Here is an 18808-nt window from a genome sequence, read left to right on the forward strand (position 1 = left end):
CTCAGTCCTGCTGGGGTCCCATCAGTTTTTTTTTTTTTTAAGATTTTTTTATTTATTCATGAGAGACACACACAGAGAGGCAGAGACACAGGCAGAGGGAGAAGCAGGCTCCATACAGGGAGCCTGACGCGGGACTCGATCCCGGGTCTCCAGGATCGCGCCCTGGGCCGAAGGCGGCGCTAAACCGCTGCGCCACCCGGGCTGCCCTCATCAATTTTATTATCCTCTCCATAGAGCCAGCTGTTTGGTCTTGATTTTCTCTATGACACATTTGTTTTCTGTTTCGTTAATTTTGCTGTTATTCTTCGATTTATGTTTATTCGTTGGTTTTCGCCCCTCTCTTCCCCGTCTGAAGGTTGCTTTCTTCCTTTCTTCCTTTACGTGTGAGATGGATAATCCTTGATTTCCAGCTTTCCTTCTTTTCTGACACACAGATGTAAGGCTACGGATGTCCTTCCAAATATAACTTTAGCTGACCTCATAAAGCTGGATACGTTGTATCTTCATTATCACTTGGGTGAAAAAATTTTTAGTATTCATTAGGATTTCTTCCTTGGCCCTGAGTTATTAGATATGTGTTGCTAAATTACCAAACATTTGAAAATTTTCCAGTTATTATTTTTTACATTAGTCTATATATTTATTGTTTTTTTTTACATTTTTTAAATTTAAATTCAATTTGTCAGGCAGCCCCTGCGGCTCAGCAGTTTAGCGCCGCCTGCAGCCCAGGGTGTGATCCTGGGGTTCCGGGATCGAGTCCCACGTCGGGCTCCCTGCATGGAGCCTGCTTCTCTCTCTGCCCCTCTCTCTCTCTCTCTCTCTCTCTCTCTTTCTGTGTGTGTCTCTCATGAATAGATAAATAAAATATTTTTTAAAAAATAAATTCAATTTGTCAAAATATAACACCGAGTGTTCATCCCATCACATGCTCTCCTCACAGGTATTCTTCCATAATTCACTTCCATCCTACTTCCACTGTGGTCAGAATATATACTTTAAATTATTTCAATCATTGGAAAGGCATAGAGTGTGCTTTTTTACCCAGAATATGGACAATTGTGATAAATGCTTCATGTGCCTTTGAAAAGAATATGTTTACGTCCATTTTAAGAAAGATTTTACTTAGATCAAGCGCAAGCACAAGGCAAGCGAGAGAGGGAGAGGGAGAAGCAGGGTCCCCACTGAGCAGGAGCCCGACAGGGGCTCAATCCCAGAACTCTGAGATCATGACTTGAGCCAGTTTTTCTTTATGTGTTTTGAAACTATGTTATTCGGTGCATATAATTTAGAATTGTTACAGTCCTGGCTGATGGGCCCTTTTATCATCGCGACATCTTCTTTATCTCTAGGTATTTTTCTTGCCTTAAAGTCTACTCTGTATGATATTAGTATAGCTGTGCTAGCTTTTTTCTGGTTAGTGTTATAGCATATTTTTCATCCTTTTACTTAAACTTTTGTAGATTTTATCTTATAAAATTCAGTAAGACCATATATATTTTTTACTTGGAGTATTTTTAGTACATTTACTGTAATTATTGGTGTATTTAACTTTGAATCTTCTGTACTATGTCTGGTACTTGTTCTGTTTTTCTTTCCTTTTTTCCTTAGGATTAATAAAGCATTATTTTAAAAAAAAAAGATTTTACTTATTCATGAGAGACACACAGAGAGAGAGAGGCAGAGACCCAGGCAGAGGGAGAAGCAGGCTCCATACAGGGAGCCCGACGTGGGACTCGATCCCGGGACTCCAGGATCACGCCCTGGGCTGAAGGCAGGCACTAAACCACTGCGCCACCAGGGCTGCCCTAGTATTCTTTGTCTTATTATTCCATATTTCCCCATTTGCTTGTTAGTAATACTTTCATTATACTCTTAGTGGTCACCCTAACAATTATCAAATTCATCCTTCAGTTATTATGGTCTAATGTAAATTGTTTCTCCTAATTCCTGGCAATTACAAAATAATTCACAATTCTAAAATTCAATTATAGGGCAGCCCAGTGGCGCAGAGTTTAGCGCCGCCTGCAGCCCAGGGTGTGATCCTGGAGACCTGGGATCGAGTCCCACGTCAGGCTCCCTGCATGGAGCCTGCTTCTCCCTCTGCCTGTGTCTCTGCCTCTGTGTGTGTGTGTGTGTGTGTCTCTATGAATAAATAAGTAAAATAAGTAAAAATCTTTAAAAAAAAAAATTCTGGCAGCCCTGGTGGCTCAGCGGTTTAGCGCGGCCTTCAGCCCAGGGCCTGACCCTGGAGACCCTGGATCAAGTCCCATGTCGGGCTCCCTGCATGGAGCCTGCTTCTCCCTCTGCCTGTGTCTCTGCCTCTCTCTCTCTGTGTCTTTCATGAATAAGTAAATAAAATCTTTAAAAAAATAAAATAAAATTCAATTATATGGATGCCTGGGTGGCTCAGCAGTTGAGCATCTGCCTTTGGCTCAGGTCCTGATCCTGGGGTCCTGGGATCGAGTCTCTCATCAGGTTCCCTGTGAGGAACCTGCTTCTTCCTCTGTCTATGTCTCTGCCTTTCTCTCTGTGTCTCTCACAAATAAATAAAATCTTAAAAAATAAAAAAATAAAATCCAATTATAAAATTTCTCTCTCACTTAGGGCCTAATGTAAGTTTACAGTTTTAGCACTTCCTAGACCATGTAAAGACCTTCCAACACTTTAAATCTGATTGCCTCTTGAACCTTTGTGCTATCATGATCGGGCATTTTAATTCTGCAAATGTTGTAAACCCCACAACGAACTATTTTATTACTTTCTGTTGTCAACATGCCCTAAATGTATTGACATATTTCATCTCTGGTACCCTCTTCTTTCACTCTGCATTTCTATGTTTCCATCTGGAATCATTTTCCAGCAGATCGTCACTGAGTTTATTTTCGGTATAGGTTTGCTGCAAGAAAACCTCTCAATGTCTTGAGTAGGGGTGTCTGGAAATGTTTTTATTTTGCCTTTTCCTTTCACTTGGTAGATTGATACAGTATTCTAAGTTGGCAGTCACTGTTTTTTGGCACTTAAAATATATCGTTCCATTGTCTCCTGGATCTCAGTGCTTCCACAGAGCAGTCAGAAGTGTTATTGTTGCCTTTCTAAATGATGTCCTTTTTTCTGGCTGTTTTAGATTTTCTCTTTGTTTTTAGTTTTCCAGTGGCTTTACTATAATAAGGAGCATCTTTGTACTCATCTGTGTTGAGGTTTGTAGCTGTTCTAAAAGTGGTGTTGTCCAGCTTTCACTAGTTTGGGAGTTTGGGGAGAGCCTTGTCTCCTTGCTCTTCAGACACAATTCTGTCCCATTCCCAACTTTTCCGTGCTGGGACTCCATTTATACATGTGTTAAACCTTCGTGTATGTCCCATGTGTCTCTCATGCTGTTTTCTGTGTTTTCTATGCATTTTATTCCTGTGTCCCATCTTTTATTCTCCAGTGACTGACATTACAGCTCACTAGGCCTCCCTCAGCCTTGTCCAATTGGCTGTCAACCCATGCATTGCATTCTTTTTTAAGATTTTATTTATTTATTCATGAGAGACACACAGAGCGAGAGAGAGAAGCAGAGACACAGGCAGAGGGAGAAGCAGGCTCCATGCAGGGAGCCCGATGTGGGACTTGATCCAGGGTCTCCAGGATCAGGCCCTGGGCCGAAGGCAGGTGCTAAACCACTGAGCCACCCAGGGATCCCCCCATTGCATTCTTTATTGTATTTTTAGTTCCAGGATTTCTTTGACTTAAAAAAATATTTCAGAGACACCTGGGTGGCTCAGTGGTTGAGCATCTGCCTTTGGCTCAGGGCATGATCCTGTGGGATCGAGTCCCACATCAGGCTCCCCGTGGGGAGCCTGCTTCTCCCTCTGCCTGTGTCTCTGACTCTCTCTCTCTGTGTCTCATGAATAAATAAAAATGTTTTTTAAAAACTTAATTTCTCTAAGTGAAAATTTCCATCTTGTCATTTGTTGTTCTGAGCATAGTCATCACAGCTATTTCAAAGCTTGTTTGAGCCCCAATACCTGGATCCTTGTTTCTGCTCTTGGCTCAATGGTTTGACGTCTGGTGACTCTTGACTTATTTTTCAAAATTTTTTAGAGCTTTTATTTGTCTATCTGACAGATAAGTGTAGGAGCAGGGAGAGGGGCAGAAGGAGAAGCAGACTCCCCGCTGAGCAGGGAGCCTGACATGGGGCTCCAGCCCAGGACCCTGGATCATGACCCAAGACGAAGGCAGATTCTTCACCAACTGAGCCACCCAGGTGCCTCTGGTGACTCTTGGTTTAAAGCGACTGACATTGAGAATGGAGAAGAACAGAGCTGGCCTGGATGAAGCCATATTTCAACAGAGAGGATCACCCAGCAGGGATAGGTCCCTTCAATGCAGCCAGGGACTGAGCTTTAGACACGATGGGGCTTGTTCTACCTCTTGTGTCTTGTCTGCCCATCCTTGTAGGGCTCTGCTCTCCTGGAGTCCGCAAGAGCCCCACCTGCGAGTCAGGTGGGCTTACCAACACCCTCCTCCTTTGAAAGAGAGTCTGACCTCAATTTTGTGTCCCCAGAACCATATTATGGAGCTTTGTTTAGGTTTTCGGCCACTCTGCTCAGCCTCCTGTTCCTGCACAGCGCACAAGTTGGCAGGTGCCCCGCTGTCCGCTCTGCTCTCTTTCTCCACAGCGCCTCGACCCCTCCAGTCCTAGAGGCCCTGGACCACGGGAATGCCCGCGTGTTCCTCTCCGGCTTCGTGAGTCTGCCAAAACTGCTCTGTCTGCTTGCCTGGCTTCTCAGCCTCTCACACTTCTGCTTCATCTCTGCCAACCGGAACAGCTACAATTGTTGGCTGAAAGTAAAATTGAAACCAGATGCAAATGTGAGATTTTGGTAAAGAAAGGGAAGTGCCCGGTACTAGACGTGCAGCAGGAGCTGGGTGCTGGGAGCTGGAGTATGGAGCCCGCGGGGGCAGCTACAGGCCCAGAAACCTCCTCGTGGCTGAGCACTCGCGGTTTCTGTCCACACTCGCCCAGTAAGAGCGGAGGTGAAATTAGGAATCCTGCGCAGAGCCGAGTGTCCCAAGGCTGGTCGCACAGGGCAAGGGGTCAGAGCACCCCACCCAGCGCCTGGTGACAGGGCAGGGAAGCTCCTCTGCTGCCTGGCTCTGGGCAGGAGAAAAAAATCTGAGGTAAGAAGTGGGAACCTCAGGAACGCAGAGCAGCCGGTAAACAGCCAGAGATGCAGCTGGGTGGCCCGACGTCAGCCGGACCCGAAGGTTGAGGCGAAGACGTGCCGCTGTGGAAGGAGAGTCTGTGGTGTGGGGTGTGGATGTGAAGGCTCCGTGCACACCTAACCCGAGTTCCACACTGAGGGTCGGAAAGTAGGCAGGGGCCGTCTCCAACGAGATAACAGCTGAGAATGTTCTAGAAATGATTGCAGGCACAAATCCTCCAATTTAAGAGCTCCCAAGGGGGAGGGCGGTGGATGAGAACCGGCCTCACCTGGACACAGCCACGCTGAAACACGGAGGACCCAAGATAAAGAGCAAACCTTCAGAGGAGACAGAGCTACGAGCAAACCTTCAGAGGAGACAGAGGTAGGAGAGGAGCAGGTGGACGGACGTGCGTCCCCCCCGAGAGCCGTCGGGGGCCGGGCCCTTCAGGCGCCAGGAGAGAATCGTCACCCGGCGAAACCGTCGTTCCGAGTGACGGGGGAGAGACGTTTTCCACCGATGACGCCTGCAGCTTTACTGCTCTTCAGGAAGGAGCGGAGCTCCGCAGACTGGGCGTGCAAGCAGGTGCAGAGGCTGGTAACTATGCGGCAGATCCCCGTGGCCGTGACGGTGGCTGGGACCCGTCACCCCCCACCAAAGGTGGGGCTGGCACCCTGGAGAGGAATAAACGGAATCCCCAAGGCAGTTGGAGCCAAGTTCCTTTCGTTGTTCAGAAGCGCGGGCAGAGCGGTTAGCGGCAGCCCCTAAAGTGCGGGGACCCCTGAGATGCCCGGTGCTGGCCACGGGCAGGAAGGGGGGGCTCGCTTCCAGCCACGCGGGATGACGGCTCCACCGAGCAAAATGTGCCTGAAGGATGAGAGCGCGGGCCAACGCTTTGCGGGACTCCGCGGAGCACGCCTCGGCTGGGGCTGCGGTGGCTGACGCTGGCTTGGCCGGTCCGCCCGGCGCTGGGGGTCTGCCAGATGCTGGGGGGTCTCCCCGATGCTGGGGTGTCTCCCGACACTGGGGGGTCCGCCAGATGCTGGGGGGTCTGCCCGATGCTGGGGTTCTGCCCGATACTGGGGGGTCTCCCCGACACTGGGGGATCCCCGTTGCTGGGTGTGTGTGAGCCTGTTGAGGGCTATTCTCCACTCCGGGGCCAAAAGGCAAAAGCCCCACCAGCCCACGAATGAACTCAAAGAAGCCTGTTTGTGTCCACTCATGCTTTGGGTAAGACACCACTCGAAACAAACTGTGTTGTGTGAAGGGGGCGGGTAGATGTGGGTGGAGGCGGGTGACAGCTCCTGGGGCGGGCCCATGTGCACCGCAGACCCTTAGCCGCCCCCGGGAGGTGGCCTCCGCGTAGACCCCTGGAGCCCTCAGGGAGTCCCACCGCGGGGGACACGGCCTCAGGCTGCTCCCGCCCAGCTCCCCTTCCCGCAGGCAGCAGAGCCAGGCAGTGCCCCCCGCTGCCCGCTCCGCCCGTGTCCGGGTGCTGTGCTGCCTGGGGGGGCCTGGGGGAACCGTGGGGTAATGAACCTTCAAACTTCCCCACCTGTGGGGGCTCCCGCCAGCCTCACCTGCAGGAATAGGATTAAAGCAGCAAGTCGGACTGCACCCTTGAAGATGTGAGAGGATCGGGGCCCCTGGGTGGCCCTGCCAGGGGGGCCCCAGCCGGGCGATGGTCTCCGCATGAAGGGGACCTTCTGGGCCTTGGGACTCCGTACTCTGCTCCTTTCCTCGGCCTAACTCAGAGGCATTGAGCCAGCATCCTTCTAAGTTCTAGGAAGAAGGGATGAAGAGTCGTCGAGGCCGCCGGGTGTGCCAGGGGCTCAGAGGGACCCCGTGCCCATGCCTGGATTCAGGCCTTCCAGCCTCCGGTCGGTAGAGCAGGAGACTTGTTTTTTTAAGATTTTATGTATTTATTCATGAGAGACACACAGAGAGAGGCAGAGACACAGGCGGAGGAGAAGCAGGCTCCATGCGGGGAGCCCGACGCGGGACCCGATCCCTGGACCTGGGATCACGCCCTGAGCTGAAGGCAGATCCTTGCCTCTGAGCCACCCAGGCGCCCCGAGCATGAGATTCTTGATCTCGGGGTTGTGAGTTCCAGCCCTGCGTTGGGGTAGAGATGGCTTCAATAAGTGAACTTTAAAGGGGATCCCTGGGTGGCTCAGTGGTTTAGCACCTGCCTTTGGCCCAGGGCGTGATCCTGGAGACCCGGGATCGAATCCCATGTCGGGCTCCCGGTGCATGGAGCCTGCTTCTCCCTCTGCCTGTGTCTCTGCCTCTCTCTCTCTCTCTGTGTGACCATCATAAAAAAAAAAAAAAAAAAAAAAGAATCCTGTGGCTGGAAAGTTGTCCTTCAGTAACGGAGGGAAATTAGAGACATTTGCATGTCGCTAAGGACTGAGCGTCCCTCAGCACATTCCCACTGAAGGAAAATAACTGGCGGCCAAGAATGTTATAAGCAGCGGAATTCCTATTAGGTGGGTTGTAGAGGACGTGTTTCAGGAGGCAGGACGCTGGGTGGGTCTGGAATGAGAAGGAAGGCTGCGCGGACAGAGATGCAAGCAGATCAGTCTCACACAGCCTGACTGGAAAAACTGATGATAGATGTGTAATGTATGGGGTTTAAAATCATAACATGAAAAAAAAAAAATAGAATCATAACATGACAAGACAGGACAAACGTGAGAGACAACATACACTGCAGATCATCGGAGGTCGTGCCGAGGTACCCGAAGGTCCTTGCGTCACCCAGGAGAGGGAAAGATGTTAAACATGTCCCTGCCTCCTTACGGGTGCAGGGGAGAAAGGCAAAGACAAGCTAGCGACAGCGCTGGGGACGCGGAGGTGAGTGCCTCAACACAACAAAAGAGTATTTATTGTGAAAAAAGAAAAAGAATATTTATTGTGGACGTAAAACGTGCAGTGGGTCCGAGTGGCCCTTTGGGGAAACCGTCCTTCAGGTGGGAAGCTGGTGCCCCCCGCTTCTGCGTCCATAGGAGCCCAGGACGCGGCAGGAGGAAGCGATGGAGGCCCCTTGACCAGACGTCTCCACTCGCAGTGCGTGGGTCGGAACGTGCCCTGGGGCCACCACGTGGACCACGGACGGCCAGGAAGGATGACCCTGTCTGCTCACGGAAAGGATAAGGGGGGTGTGGGTGGGCATTGGAACCAGACCACCAAGACAGGGGATAGCTGGACCGGGAGGGGAAAACTGGAGAAAACTCAGGGGACCCGGGAGAGGCGCACAGAACCGTACGATGTGGGCCAAACACACAATATAAGGAATGAAAAATAAATAACAATGTAGCAGTTATCACAATAAATGTAAATAGACTAAACTCAGCTGGAACAGGCAGAGATGGTCAGGTTAGATATGTTTTAAATTCCAACTCTGGGGGCACCGCTCAGGTGGTGAAGCATCTGCCTTGGGCTCAGGTCACCATCCTGGGGTCCTGGGATCGGGTCCCGCATCGGGCTCCCTGCTCAGCGGGGGAGTCGGCTTCTCCCTCTGCCCCTCCCCTCACTCGTGCCCTCTCACGCGCGTCTGTTCTCTCTCTCAAATCAATAAATAAGATCTTTAAAAAAAAATAAATTCCAGCTCTGTTACTTAGGAGACACAGATCTGAAGAGCAGACACATACCAACCTAAGGGAGAAGGATATTTTTAAAAGTCATGTGAGTGTTCGTCGAGGCACAGCGGGCGTAGGGAAATTAAAGTCAGACAACGCAGGTTTTAAGACAGGAGCTGTTATTAGGGAAAGTGAGGGTCGTGCACGGTGGCACGTGGTTTAGTCAGGGGGGTAAAGAGACACCTGGCGTGCGGCCCTCCCTGCAGGAGGCAAGCATCCGCCCACAGACCAGCACAGACCTCCCAGCGACTCCGGGGCCTGGGAGACAAAATGTTAATAAATGATTTATAAGGGGCGCGGGGGTGGCAAGACTTCACGTTCAAGTCATTGCTATTCCTTGGAGCACCTGAGATTTCTACTAGGAATTATCAACATTCCAGTAATTCTTTTCAGATGCCCTTAAGGTCTGGGTATGATTAGGACGCCTGGGTGGGTCAGTGGTTGAGCGTCTGCCTTCAGCCCGGGGCCTGACCCTGGAGACCCTGGATCAAGTCCCACATCGGGCTCCCTGCATGGGGCCTGCCTCTCCCTCTGCCTGTGTCTCTGCCTCTCTCTGTGTCTCTATGAATAAATAAATAAAATCTTTAAAAAAAAAAGAAAGACTGACTTTAGAACACGGTGCTTGCTGTTTACATCCTTGGTCAGACATAATCGTGAGAAAGACCTTGCAGAGAAATCTTAAATTCCAGTTCGTAGTGTCATTGTTTGTAGTGGCGTTAGGACTGTTACTCTGGAGGACGCTGCTCAACCATGAGATAGAGGGGGTCCCGCCCCCCGTTGGACCTGGAGGGTGCACTGTGCAGGGAGCTGAGTCACGCAGCCTGGGAGGCACCCAGGTGTGGAGTCTGCAAAACCCGAACTCGTGGACAGACCCGGGCATGGCGGGGGCGGGGGAGTGGGGACACACTTTGGGCATCCGGGGATCCCTGGGCGGGGGCCTGGCAGCGCAGGGCCGTGTGCTAGGAGGTGGCCAGGACGGCATGTCTTCCCCGTCCTCGCCGCGACGAACAGCACTGGATCCGGAGGTGACAGGTGCCACCCAAACCCATCGTGGTGGGCATTTTGCAGCATCTCCAAGTATCGACCGTGATGTCGTCGCTGGAAACGGACGTGCACATGGCAGGTGGGTCGCGATAAAACGGCAGGGCTGGGGGGTGGGGGAGTGGATAATAAAGTTAAAAAGCAAGAGAAGCAAGATAGCCCTTGCCATGTTTCGGCTGAGCTGGAACCTTCTTTCGGAAGGCGTCGGCCGCGCGGGCACCAGCGGGTGCAGGTCGGTAAGGATCCAGGCGCCGGCAAGGCAGCGAGCGCGTTGTACTGACAAGCAGACTTAGCGTCACTAGTGGGGGAGCTGAGATCCAGCGGAACCCGTGGCTGTCGGGGCAGCCCCCCCCCCCCCCCGGCCGCACCCCTGCCAGGACAAGCCGCCCCCGCCTCACTCACAGGGCCGGGGTAGCAGGAAGAGGAGCCGAGACTCCGCGGGGAGGGAGGAGGTCAGGCCGGGAGGGTGGAGCCCCTGCCACGGGATTCGTGCCCTTAGGAAGGAGCCCGCAGCCCTTCGCCTCGGGAGGACGGCACCAGACCGCGACTGGCCATATCAAGGCACCACCGACTGTCAGGGCTGGTACCGGTGTTGCGACCCTGTCGGGAAGGTATTCGTTAAATCCTGATGCCCGAGCGGGAGTGCCCCATGGGACTTCCAGGATGTCTCCTCCGGGACGTCCCTTATGCTCCTAGGAACACGGAGGTGACGGCTGACTTCCAGCAGCCGTTGTGGGCCCTCGAGGCTACAGGCCAACCCTAGGGATTGGGAGCTGGGATTCCCTAGGAGCGGCCTGGAGGACCTGGCACCCCATGGCCGTGGAGCCCACAGCACTAGGCCACCAGCCCCTAAACCTGGTTAGTGTGACAGAGAAATGAACAATCTCGCTCCAGCCCGGCCTCCTTGGGTCTGTGGGGGGGCACCGGGCCTAACCCACACCCGGGCCTGCGCTGGAGAACGCCTCCGCCTGGGCCATGGGGCCGGGGGAGAGAATCTGGAGGTGAACATGCCCAGGCCTACGCTCCTGCTGGCCCACCGGGCTCCAGATGTGTGTCGGGGGAGCAGAAGGAGGTGCTCGGGGCTAAGAGGAAGTGGCAGAAGGGGAAGCAGCAGGCTGCAGAGAGGAGGCAGGTGGGCTCGGGCGGAGGCAGCCTGCCCGACCGGGAGCTGCAGTCTGCGGCTGCAGCGAGATGGACGCCAAGGCACGACCCCCCGAGGTGAGTCCAGGGGGCCCAGCGCAGGGGCAGAGCCAGCCCGAAGGCCGGGGAAGCCGGCTGCCAGCACCCCGGGCCCAGGGGATCGCAGAGCCTCCGCGGGGCCTGCCGACCACCGTCCCTCCTCTGGTCTGCGCAGCAGGGACCACCGGGCCGGGAGCCTCCCCTCGAGCTGACAGCGGCACCCCACGCTCTGCAGGCAGGAAGCGCCACACCTGCCATGACCTCTGATGGCTGGGGGCCCACGGCTGCCCCACCGGGTCCCCCAGCCTGCCACAGCTCTGAGACACGATCCCTAGTGGGCCACCCTCTCCCACCGCGGCCCCCCAGCCCAGGGACATGGGCTCCCCAGTGCTGCAGTGAGTGAGCGGGTCTGCAGCCAGGGCGGCCGGCCTCCCGGGCCCCTGTGCTGTTCCCAGCGGCCAAGAGAGGAGAGGATGTGCCCGGGCCTCGGTGGTCGGGGAGGTGCTAGGACAGCTCCAAGTCCCAGTGGGGCCGCAGGGCTCTCACCTGCCCTCTGCGGGGGACGTCTGGGTCTGGGGGATGGGCGCCTTTCCCCTGTGGTGCAGCAGGGGAGCGGCCAGTCCCAGGAGGCCCTGGTGCCCCCGCTTCACACCCACTGCCTCTCTTGAGGGTCAGCGAGGGCCTGATGAACCCGCGGAGGGGGTGGTGAGGCAGGGCGGCCCCCTGAGCCTGGCTCTGCCCGGTGCATGAGCACCTTGAGGCCCTGAGGCCTTGCTATGGTCCTTGTTCTGGCTTCTGAGGCCCCCACCGTCCAATAATGTTCTGGCTGAGGACAGACACAGCCCCTCCAGCCTCCCTCTTCCACCCCGAGGCAGGCCAGGGTGTCCCACGGGAGGGAGGACAGTCCTAGAGCAAAGCCCAGGGGCCTGGACACTAACCACGGAGCCCACGGGGCCAGTGCTGACAGCCTGGCTGCACGTGCCTGGCCTAGGCTGCCCACGAGGCCTGCAGTGTGGCCCCGGGCCCCGAGGCCCCCTCCCCACCACGGCCCAGGCCTGTGGACATCTGGACAGTGCGTGGCTAGCCAGGTGACCCAGTCCCTGCATAAGGGGGTGTGCTGAACTCGGGGGCGCCCGGCTCGTGGTGGCATCAGAGGCCATGGCGGGGAGGGTCCAGCAGCGGCCCAGCCCACCTGGCTCCCCGGTCTTTCTGGGAGTAGCTGCCCTAGGGGGACGTGTCCTGGCGGGTGACAGAGTCCTGCTGTGCGGGGGGAACCCCCACACGGTGCCACGGGGTCCTCACTCAGTTCCCCCGACCCCCTGGGACAGCAGTGAAGGGCCCCAAGTCAGCCGCCCCACGCCCTCCCAGCCATGGGAAGGGTGGGGTGCTACCCGGGTCCCAGGAGGGCCTGCAGAGAGCGGGGCCGGGGCCCGGCCCTGGGAAGGGAAGCGGCGACTTACAGGCCCATCTGCTGAAAGCAGAAATGGCTCCGGGCCTCGCCACACGCGTGGCTGAAAGAAGGAAGCGAGATTCAGACACGCAGACGCCCCCAGGGAGGGAGACGGAGAGGGGGGAGCAGCCCGAGGGCCAGGTGGGTCAGAGGCACAGATGGGGACACACGTACACACGCGTGCACGCACATGCGCACCCATGCACAGACGTACATGCACATGTACATACGCACACACCTGCACGCACACATGTACACATGTGCACACGCAAGGCCCACGTGGGGTCATACATACACACAGGCACGCACATGCCTACACATGCACACATGTGCATCACACACCTGCCTGCATGCACACACACGTGCACATGCACACACAAGGCACAGGTGGGGTCATGCGTACACACGTGTGCATGCACATACACACGCCTGCACGCACGCACACACCCATACACCAGCCTCAGGCTCCGGGCAGAGGGCCCCACCCGCAGCAGAGGGAAGCCTGGCACTGGCCTCACAGCCCAGGCACCACCTCGGCAGCAGGCTCTGCGGGGTCCCGGCCCAGGCGGGGCTGGGCTGTGGGTGAGGCCCGGTCGCCCCGTCAGGTGCTGAGGCCTCCACAGAGAGCGCCGGGGCCCCTGCCTGGCCGCTCCACATGCCCCACAGCCCGCAGGACAGAGAGGCCGGCACGGGGGACCCGGGGGCAGGTGGGCAGAGCGGCGACAACGACAGCAGCCAGACCGGTGGGCTGCCCTCGCCTGCCCACGTCCCTGCTCAGGGGGAGCCGAGGGACGGCCCCAGGCCACCCGAGCCCCCCGACATGGGCAGGTTGGGCTCTGCTCAGTCCACCCTGCCCTCGCCCTGCTGCAGGCCTGGTCCCCTCGGGGAGCCAGGGACAGTCTCTGTCAGCACTGGAGGGGCCGCGTCAGCCCGCCCCGAAGTAGGGCGCACCCGTGGCGTCCAGGGGCCCCGTGGTGACGCCTTCTCCAGTTGCAGGTGCTGGGAATGCTGGCCACGCTGTGGCTCGGCGCCATGGCCCTTGCCTACGTCCTGTGGCAGGTGCACCTTCCTCCCACCTGCGGCCAGGTGTGCCCCGAGGAAGGGCCCAGCAGGTCCAGGGGCCACGGGGCCAGCCGGGCCTGGGAGCCCCCGAGAGGGGAGGCCCTGAAGCCGCTGCAGGACTCCTGCCGGTGAGTGAGGCCGCGATGCAAGGATGGGGGGGGCGGGGGCGGCTCTCAGCGCTGCGCCTCTGGGTGCCTCCCGCTGTCCCCCCGTGGGAGGACACGGGCCTCTGTCGCCTCCTGGAAGATGCAGCTGCTGGTCCAGCCCTTCCTCGGGCTCAGCTTGGGCCGCCTCCAAGGGCCTGCCCCCCAGTAAATCTCCGCTCGGAGCCACAGCTCCCCAGGCTCCCAGGCTCTCCAAGGCGGTGCCTGGGATTGGCCCTAACCCGCCCTGCTCCCTCCTGGCTGTTGCCGCCCCCCGCCGGCTTGCTGGGCTCAGGCCTGCCCTGTCCAGTCTATTTGGGCCCCGCTCCACGCACCCTTGGCCTGGGCTCGGGCCCCATGTTGGCAGTGAGCCCCCCGGTTTGGCCAGCGGGGACGGAACGGGTGATGCAGGCAGGTTGGTGGCACCTGGGCTCCGCTCAGGCCCCATGTGCCCCTTCTGCAGGCTTGTCCTCGTGGAGAGCATCCCCCAGGACCTGCCCTCTGCAGCCGGCAGCCCGTCTGCCCAGCCCCTGGCCCAGGCCTGGCTGCAGCTGCTGGACGCCGCCCAGGAGAGCATCCACGTGGCCTCCTTCTACTGGTCCCTCACGGGGGCTGACATCGGGGTCAACGACTCGTCTTCCCAGCTGGTATGCCCGGGCCTCCCCACCCCGCTCGGAGGCTGCAGGCCGTCCCGCCCGGCCGGGTGCCAGGGCACAGCTCCCTGCCTCTGCGTGGGGGGGGGCCGGGGGGCCTCCCGGGAGAGGTCTGGGCTCTTCCTAGCGGGCAGGGAGTCACCCCTCACGGCTGGCCCGGCCTCACAGGGGGAGGCCCTTCTGCGGAAGCTGGAGCAGCTGCTGGACAAGAACATCTCCCTGGTGGTGGCTACCAGCAGCCGGTCGCTGGCCAAGAAGTCCACGGACCTGCAGGTCCTGGCGGCCCGAGGTAGGTGCCCGGCCGTCCTGGGCGCCTCTGCCCCGGGGGTAAGCATGTGCCTCGGACAGGGACAGGGACAGGGACGAGCAGAGCAGGGCGGCCTGGGGGAGGCGGGGAAAGGCTCCCCGTGCTTCCCTAGTTCCCCGGGACGGAGGGACCCAGGGCGGCATGCTGGGGTCAGCTTCCCCCGGGGCCGGGGCTGGTTCCAGGGAGCCCGAGGCCGTATTCCACGGGGCAGAGCCTGGCGTGGCCTTGGGGCCCCCCTGAGCCCCGCTGCTTAGACCTGCGGGTGGGCTCAGGCTGGGAGCTCAGCCGGGGAGCAGTCCTTGCGGACCCGGGCTCCGGAGCCGGGCTGCCCGGGGGGATCTGGGGCCAGTCGGGGCATCAGGGCCTGCGTTTCTCCGCCCGTCAAGTGGGGACGATGATGGCATGAGCCCAGCAGCACTGCCGTGAGGGTCGTCGGCCCGAGATCAGGCTCGGCCCGTGAAGGCGACCCTGACACGAGCCAGTGGACCCCGGGGTCCTGAACTCTCGCCAGGTGCGCAGGTGCGCTACGTGCCCATGGAGAAGCTCACCGGCGGTGTTCTGCACTCCAAATTCTGGGTCGTGGACGGGCGGCACATCTACCTGGGCAGTGCCAACATGGACTGGCGGTCCCTGACGCAGGTGAGTGCCGAGCCCCGGGAAGGGAGGCGCACCTGGCCCCATCCCCGCCCGCGCCCCCGGGGGCTGGGCCTGGCGTCCCGTGCAGCTTTGGGGCCTTCACCCGGTGGCACTGGTTACGGAGTCACGCACGGCTGTCGCGCCCGCCCCGTGGAACGTCACGTCAACCCCGTAGACGGACGTCCCAGTGTCTTTATCCGGGGAAACCTGCCCACTGCACAGCACCATCCCTTTAGGAGAAGCAACGTGATAAAAACCAGACCGTGGCGGGAAAGGCAGCCAGACAGGGACGCAAAGAAGGAATTTTCTGGCTTTCTGGGGCTTTTGTGCATTTTCTATCTTTTCACAAACACGTGTCTCTGTGCTCATTGGAAGACAATGTTGAAGGCCGGCGGGGCACCCCGGGCCCCCACCTCCCAGCTCCGCGGAGCACCTGTCCGCTGTGACTCCTGCGGGAGAGGCAGTGCCGGGCCGGTGGGGGTGTGGGGGGCTGCGCTCTGCCCGGGGGGCGGGGGGGGTCACACAGCCGCTGCCCCGTCCCTGCAGGTGAAGGAGCTCGGCGCCGTCATCTACAACTGCAGCCACCTGGCCCTCGACCTGGAGAAGACCTTCCAGACCTACTGGGTGCTGGGGACGCCAAAGGCCGTCCTCCCCAAAGCCTGGCCTCACAACTTCTGGTCCCACATCAACCGCTTCCAGCCCCTCCGGGGCCGCTTCGACGGGGTGCCCACCACGGCCTACCTCTCCGTAAGAGGGGCTGAGGGGCCGTCATGCCCCGGCTCTCCCGGCTGCACGGGCCCTCGGGGAACCCGTCCTGCCGCAGTGCCCGTCGGGGCCTCCGGGCAGAGGCTGGGGAGCCAGCGCCCAGGACGGGGCCGTGGTCCCCTGGCGAGCGGCAGGCTGGCGTGGGGGAGGACGCGGCCATGGCCCCCCGGGGGACGGGGCTGGCAGGGCATCCTGCGGCCCGGGGCGGGGAGTCTCCAAGCTGCCCGGTGGGGCCGAGGTGGCTTCAGCTGGGGGCCAGGAAGCCGGGAGGGCCGGCTCAGCCAGTGGCTCTGCCCTCGGGGAAGGAAGGGCCAAGCGCCTCCGCCGGCAGCAGACGGCCCTCCAGCTGCCCCGCTGGCTGGTCAGGGCCCCGCACCGCGGGGGGTGCTCCTCCACCGGGCCCCGCTGAGCCCCCTCGTTCCGGGAAGTCCCACCAACCAGGAGTGGTGGCGGGGGGCGGGGGGGGACCAGTTTAGGCCCCCTCCTCCCTGCCCTGCTCTCCAGGTGGTGTCTCTTGCCTTCCCCCGGCTCCCAAACGCTGGAGGGTGGGCGCCCGGTAGGGCCGCAGTCAGGGGGCGCTCGGTGCCCTCAGTGACCGCTGCCCGTGAACAGGCGTCGCCGCCGGTGCTGTGCCCGCACGGCCGCACCAGGGACCTGGAAGCGCTGCTGGCGGTGATGGGGGGCGCCCAGGACTTCCTCTACGCCTCGGTGATGGAGTATTTCCCCACCACGCGCTTCGTCCACCCCGCCAGGTGCGTGTGGGCCAGGGGAGCCCGGCGGCCCCGGGGCGGCCCGCCCTGCTGCTGGGGACCCCGCCCGTCCCCTGTCCCGCCGAGAGCCCGCCCCCCACGGCTGCAGGCCCGGGGACCCTGAGCCTCCGTCCCGCAGGTACTGGCCGGTGCTGGACACGGCGCTGCGGGCGGCGGCCTTCAACAGGGGTGTGCGCGTGCGCCTGCTGGTCAGCTGCTGGCCCCACACGGACCCCAGCATGTTCCCCAGCCTGCGGTCCCTGCAGGCCTTCAGCAACCCCGCGGCCGGTGTCTCGGTGGATGTGGTGAGGACCCGCTCCCAGGGCCGGCTGGGGGAGGGCCCTCCCCGCTTTCCCACACGCTCCCCCCTCTCTGTTCCCCCAAGAAAGTCTTCATCGTGCCCGGGAGGAATCACACCAACATCCCGTTCAGCAGAGTGAACCACAGCAAGTTCGTGGTCACGGAGAAGGCGGCCTACGTAGGTGAGCAGCCGCGGGTGGCGGGCTCAGGCCTGCGGCCCGGACCCTGGAGTCTTGGAGGGGGCCCAGCAAGTGCGCACAACCCCAGAGGCCTCATAAACCCCCAGGACCGGGACGTGAGCCCGAGTGGAGGCCAGGCTGGGGTGCGGAAGGGGACGCTGCCCTCACAGGCCGCAGGGACCCCTCAGGGCCCAGGGCAGCCGAGGGGGATTGGGATCTCCAGCGGGGCTCTAGGGACCAGGCCAGCAGCGCAGCCCCTACCTGGGCCCACGGGGAGGGCGGCAAGGCCTGAGCACTGGGTTTTCAGGCCTCCGTCCCAGGATGGTGCGGATGGAGCCCCATGCGTGAAGAGCTCATCGCCCCCCTGCGACCAAGGGGCTGCCCCGGCCGCAGCGTCCGAGCGCCGAGCTGCCGCTGTGCCCCCTCTGTCCCCAGAGCACGACGGGGCCGCACGGCTGCCCTGCAGAGGGGCCGCGTGAGCCCAGTCATCCAGGGACTCTCTCCCATCTTCGCCCCCAGGCACCTCCAACTGGTCGGAAGATTACTTCAGCAGCACGTCGGGGGTGAGCCTGGTGGTCAGCCAGAGGCCGCCCGGCGCCCGGCCAGGGGTGCGCACCGTGCAGGAGCAGCTGCGCCGCCTGTTTGAACGGGACTGGGATTCCCAGTACGCCGTGGGCCTGGACGGGCAAGCCCAGGGCCAGGACTGTGCTTGGCAGGGCTGAGGTCCAGCTCCGTGCCCGCCCCGGCCCCACGGCTCCTGGTGGACGCTGCTCCCCACCCCCCCGCCCCGCACCTCCACACCTGTCCTCGTCGGGGCTCCGAGCGGCCCATCCTGCCAGCCCTGCTCGGGGCCAGGACTTCCCGACCCCTGGCAGGTGGAGACTGCTTCCTCGCCCTCAGCTCTCCACACCAGCCTCTCTTAAACCCCACCTCCTCTGGAGAGCCCTCCGGGATGCTCCTCCCTGACCCACAGAGCCACCGTCCCCACCCACAAAGGGGGGCCTCAGAATACAGACGCACCTCCCTGCCTCTCTGTGTGAGTCCCGCGTGGGCTGCAGGTCCCCCAGCCCCAGCTTGGAGCTCAGCACCCCTGACCGTGTGCGGGGCCCGTGTCCGCATGGCTGCTGGGCATGGCTGCTCTGCCTGTCTGACAGTGTCCAGTGGCCACCCGCAGGGACCCAGCCCGGTGGGGACGCGTCCTGGAGAGGGGAGGGTGTGCAGGGCTGCTGCATGGCCCCTGGGACCTCGTGGTGGGCCTGGTGGGTAGTGGGCAGCGCTGTGGGCACGGGATACTGCGCCCAGAGGGGAGGCAGCGCAGGGGTCCTGATGGGGGCCCACCTCAGGGAGCTTCCTCCTCCTCCTCCTGCGGCAGCGCCGGGGAGCAAACCCAGGTGGGGCAGCGGAGTGAGGCTCCCGGGTGTCCCACTGCCGTCCAGCTACCCAGCGTCCCCCTCTCCGCGGCTGCGGCGCTTGCTCAGCAGACCCCAGCGCGGCCTGCCCCACCCCTGCCAGGCCC

At 60.0% G+C, this 18808-nt stretch overlaps 1 protein-coding gene across 2 annotated transcripts; it reads left to right on the plus strand.

Moving 5' to 3' along the window:
• Positions 1-10961: 10961 nt before the first annotated feature.
• PLD4 (phospholipase D family member 4) lies at positions 10962-18321 on the plus strand. 2 transcript variants are annotated; one of them, XM_072762496.1, is made up of 10 exons: positions 10962-11087; positions 13495-13688; positions 14167-14350; positions 14525-14645; positions 15175-15302; positions 15846-16046; positions 16677-16816; positions 16953-17118; positions 17199-17295; positions 17812-18321. In XM_072762496.1, the coding sequence occupies exons 1-10, from the start codon at positions 11061-11063 to the stop codon at positions 18012-18014; spliced, it is 1461 nt and encodes a 486-aa protein (XP_072618597.1). In that variant the 5' UTR covers positions 10962-11060; the 3' UTR covers positions 18015-18321. The 2 variants fall into 2 exon arrangements, with proteins under 2 accessions (XP_072618597.1, XP_025868466.2); XM_026012681.2 differs by having other exon boundaries at positions 10966-11087; positions 13489-13688.
• The last annotated feature ends 487 nt before the right edge of the window (positions 18322-18808 follow it).

Source organism: Vulpes vulpes, chromosome 6 (assembly GCF_048418805.1).
Source record: "Vulpes vulpes isolate BD-2025 chromosome 6, VulVul3, whole genome shotgun sequence".
Classification (NCBI taxonomy): domain Eukaryota; kingdom Metazoa; phylum Chordata; class Mammalia; order Carnivora; family Canidae; genus Vulpes; species Vulpes vulpes.

Coding starts and splice junctions, on each gene's coding strand:
- PLD4 (XM_026012681.2), top strand. CDS start 11,061: ATGGACGCCAAGGCACGACCCCCCGAG. Junction 11,088..13,488: donor CCAAGGCACGACCCCCCGAG/GTGAGTCCAGGG, acceptor CGCCTTCTCCAG/TTGCAGGTGCTGGGAATGCT. Junction 13,689..14,166: donor CCGCTGCAGGACTCCTGCCG/GTGAGTGAGGCC, acceptor CCCCTTCTGCAG/GCTTGTCCTCGTGGAGAGCA.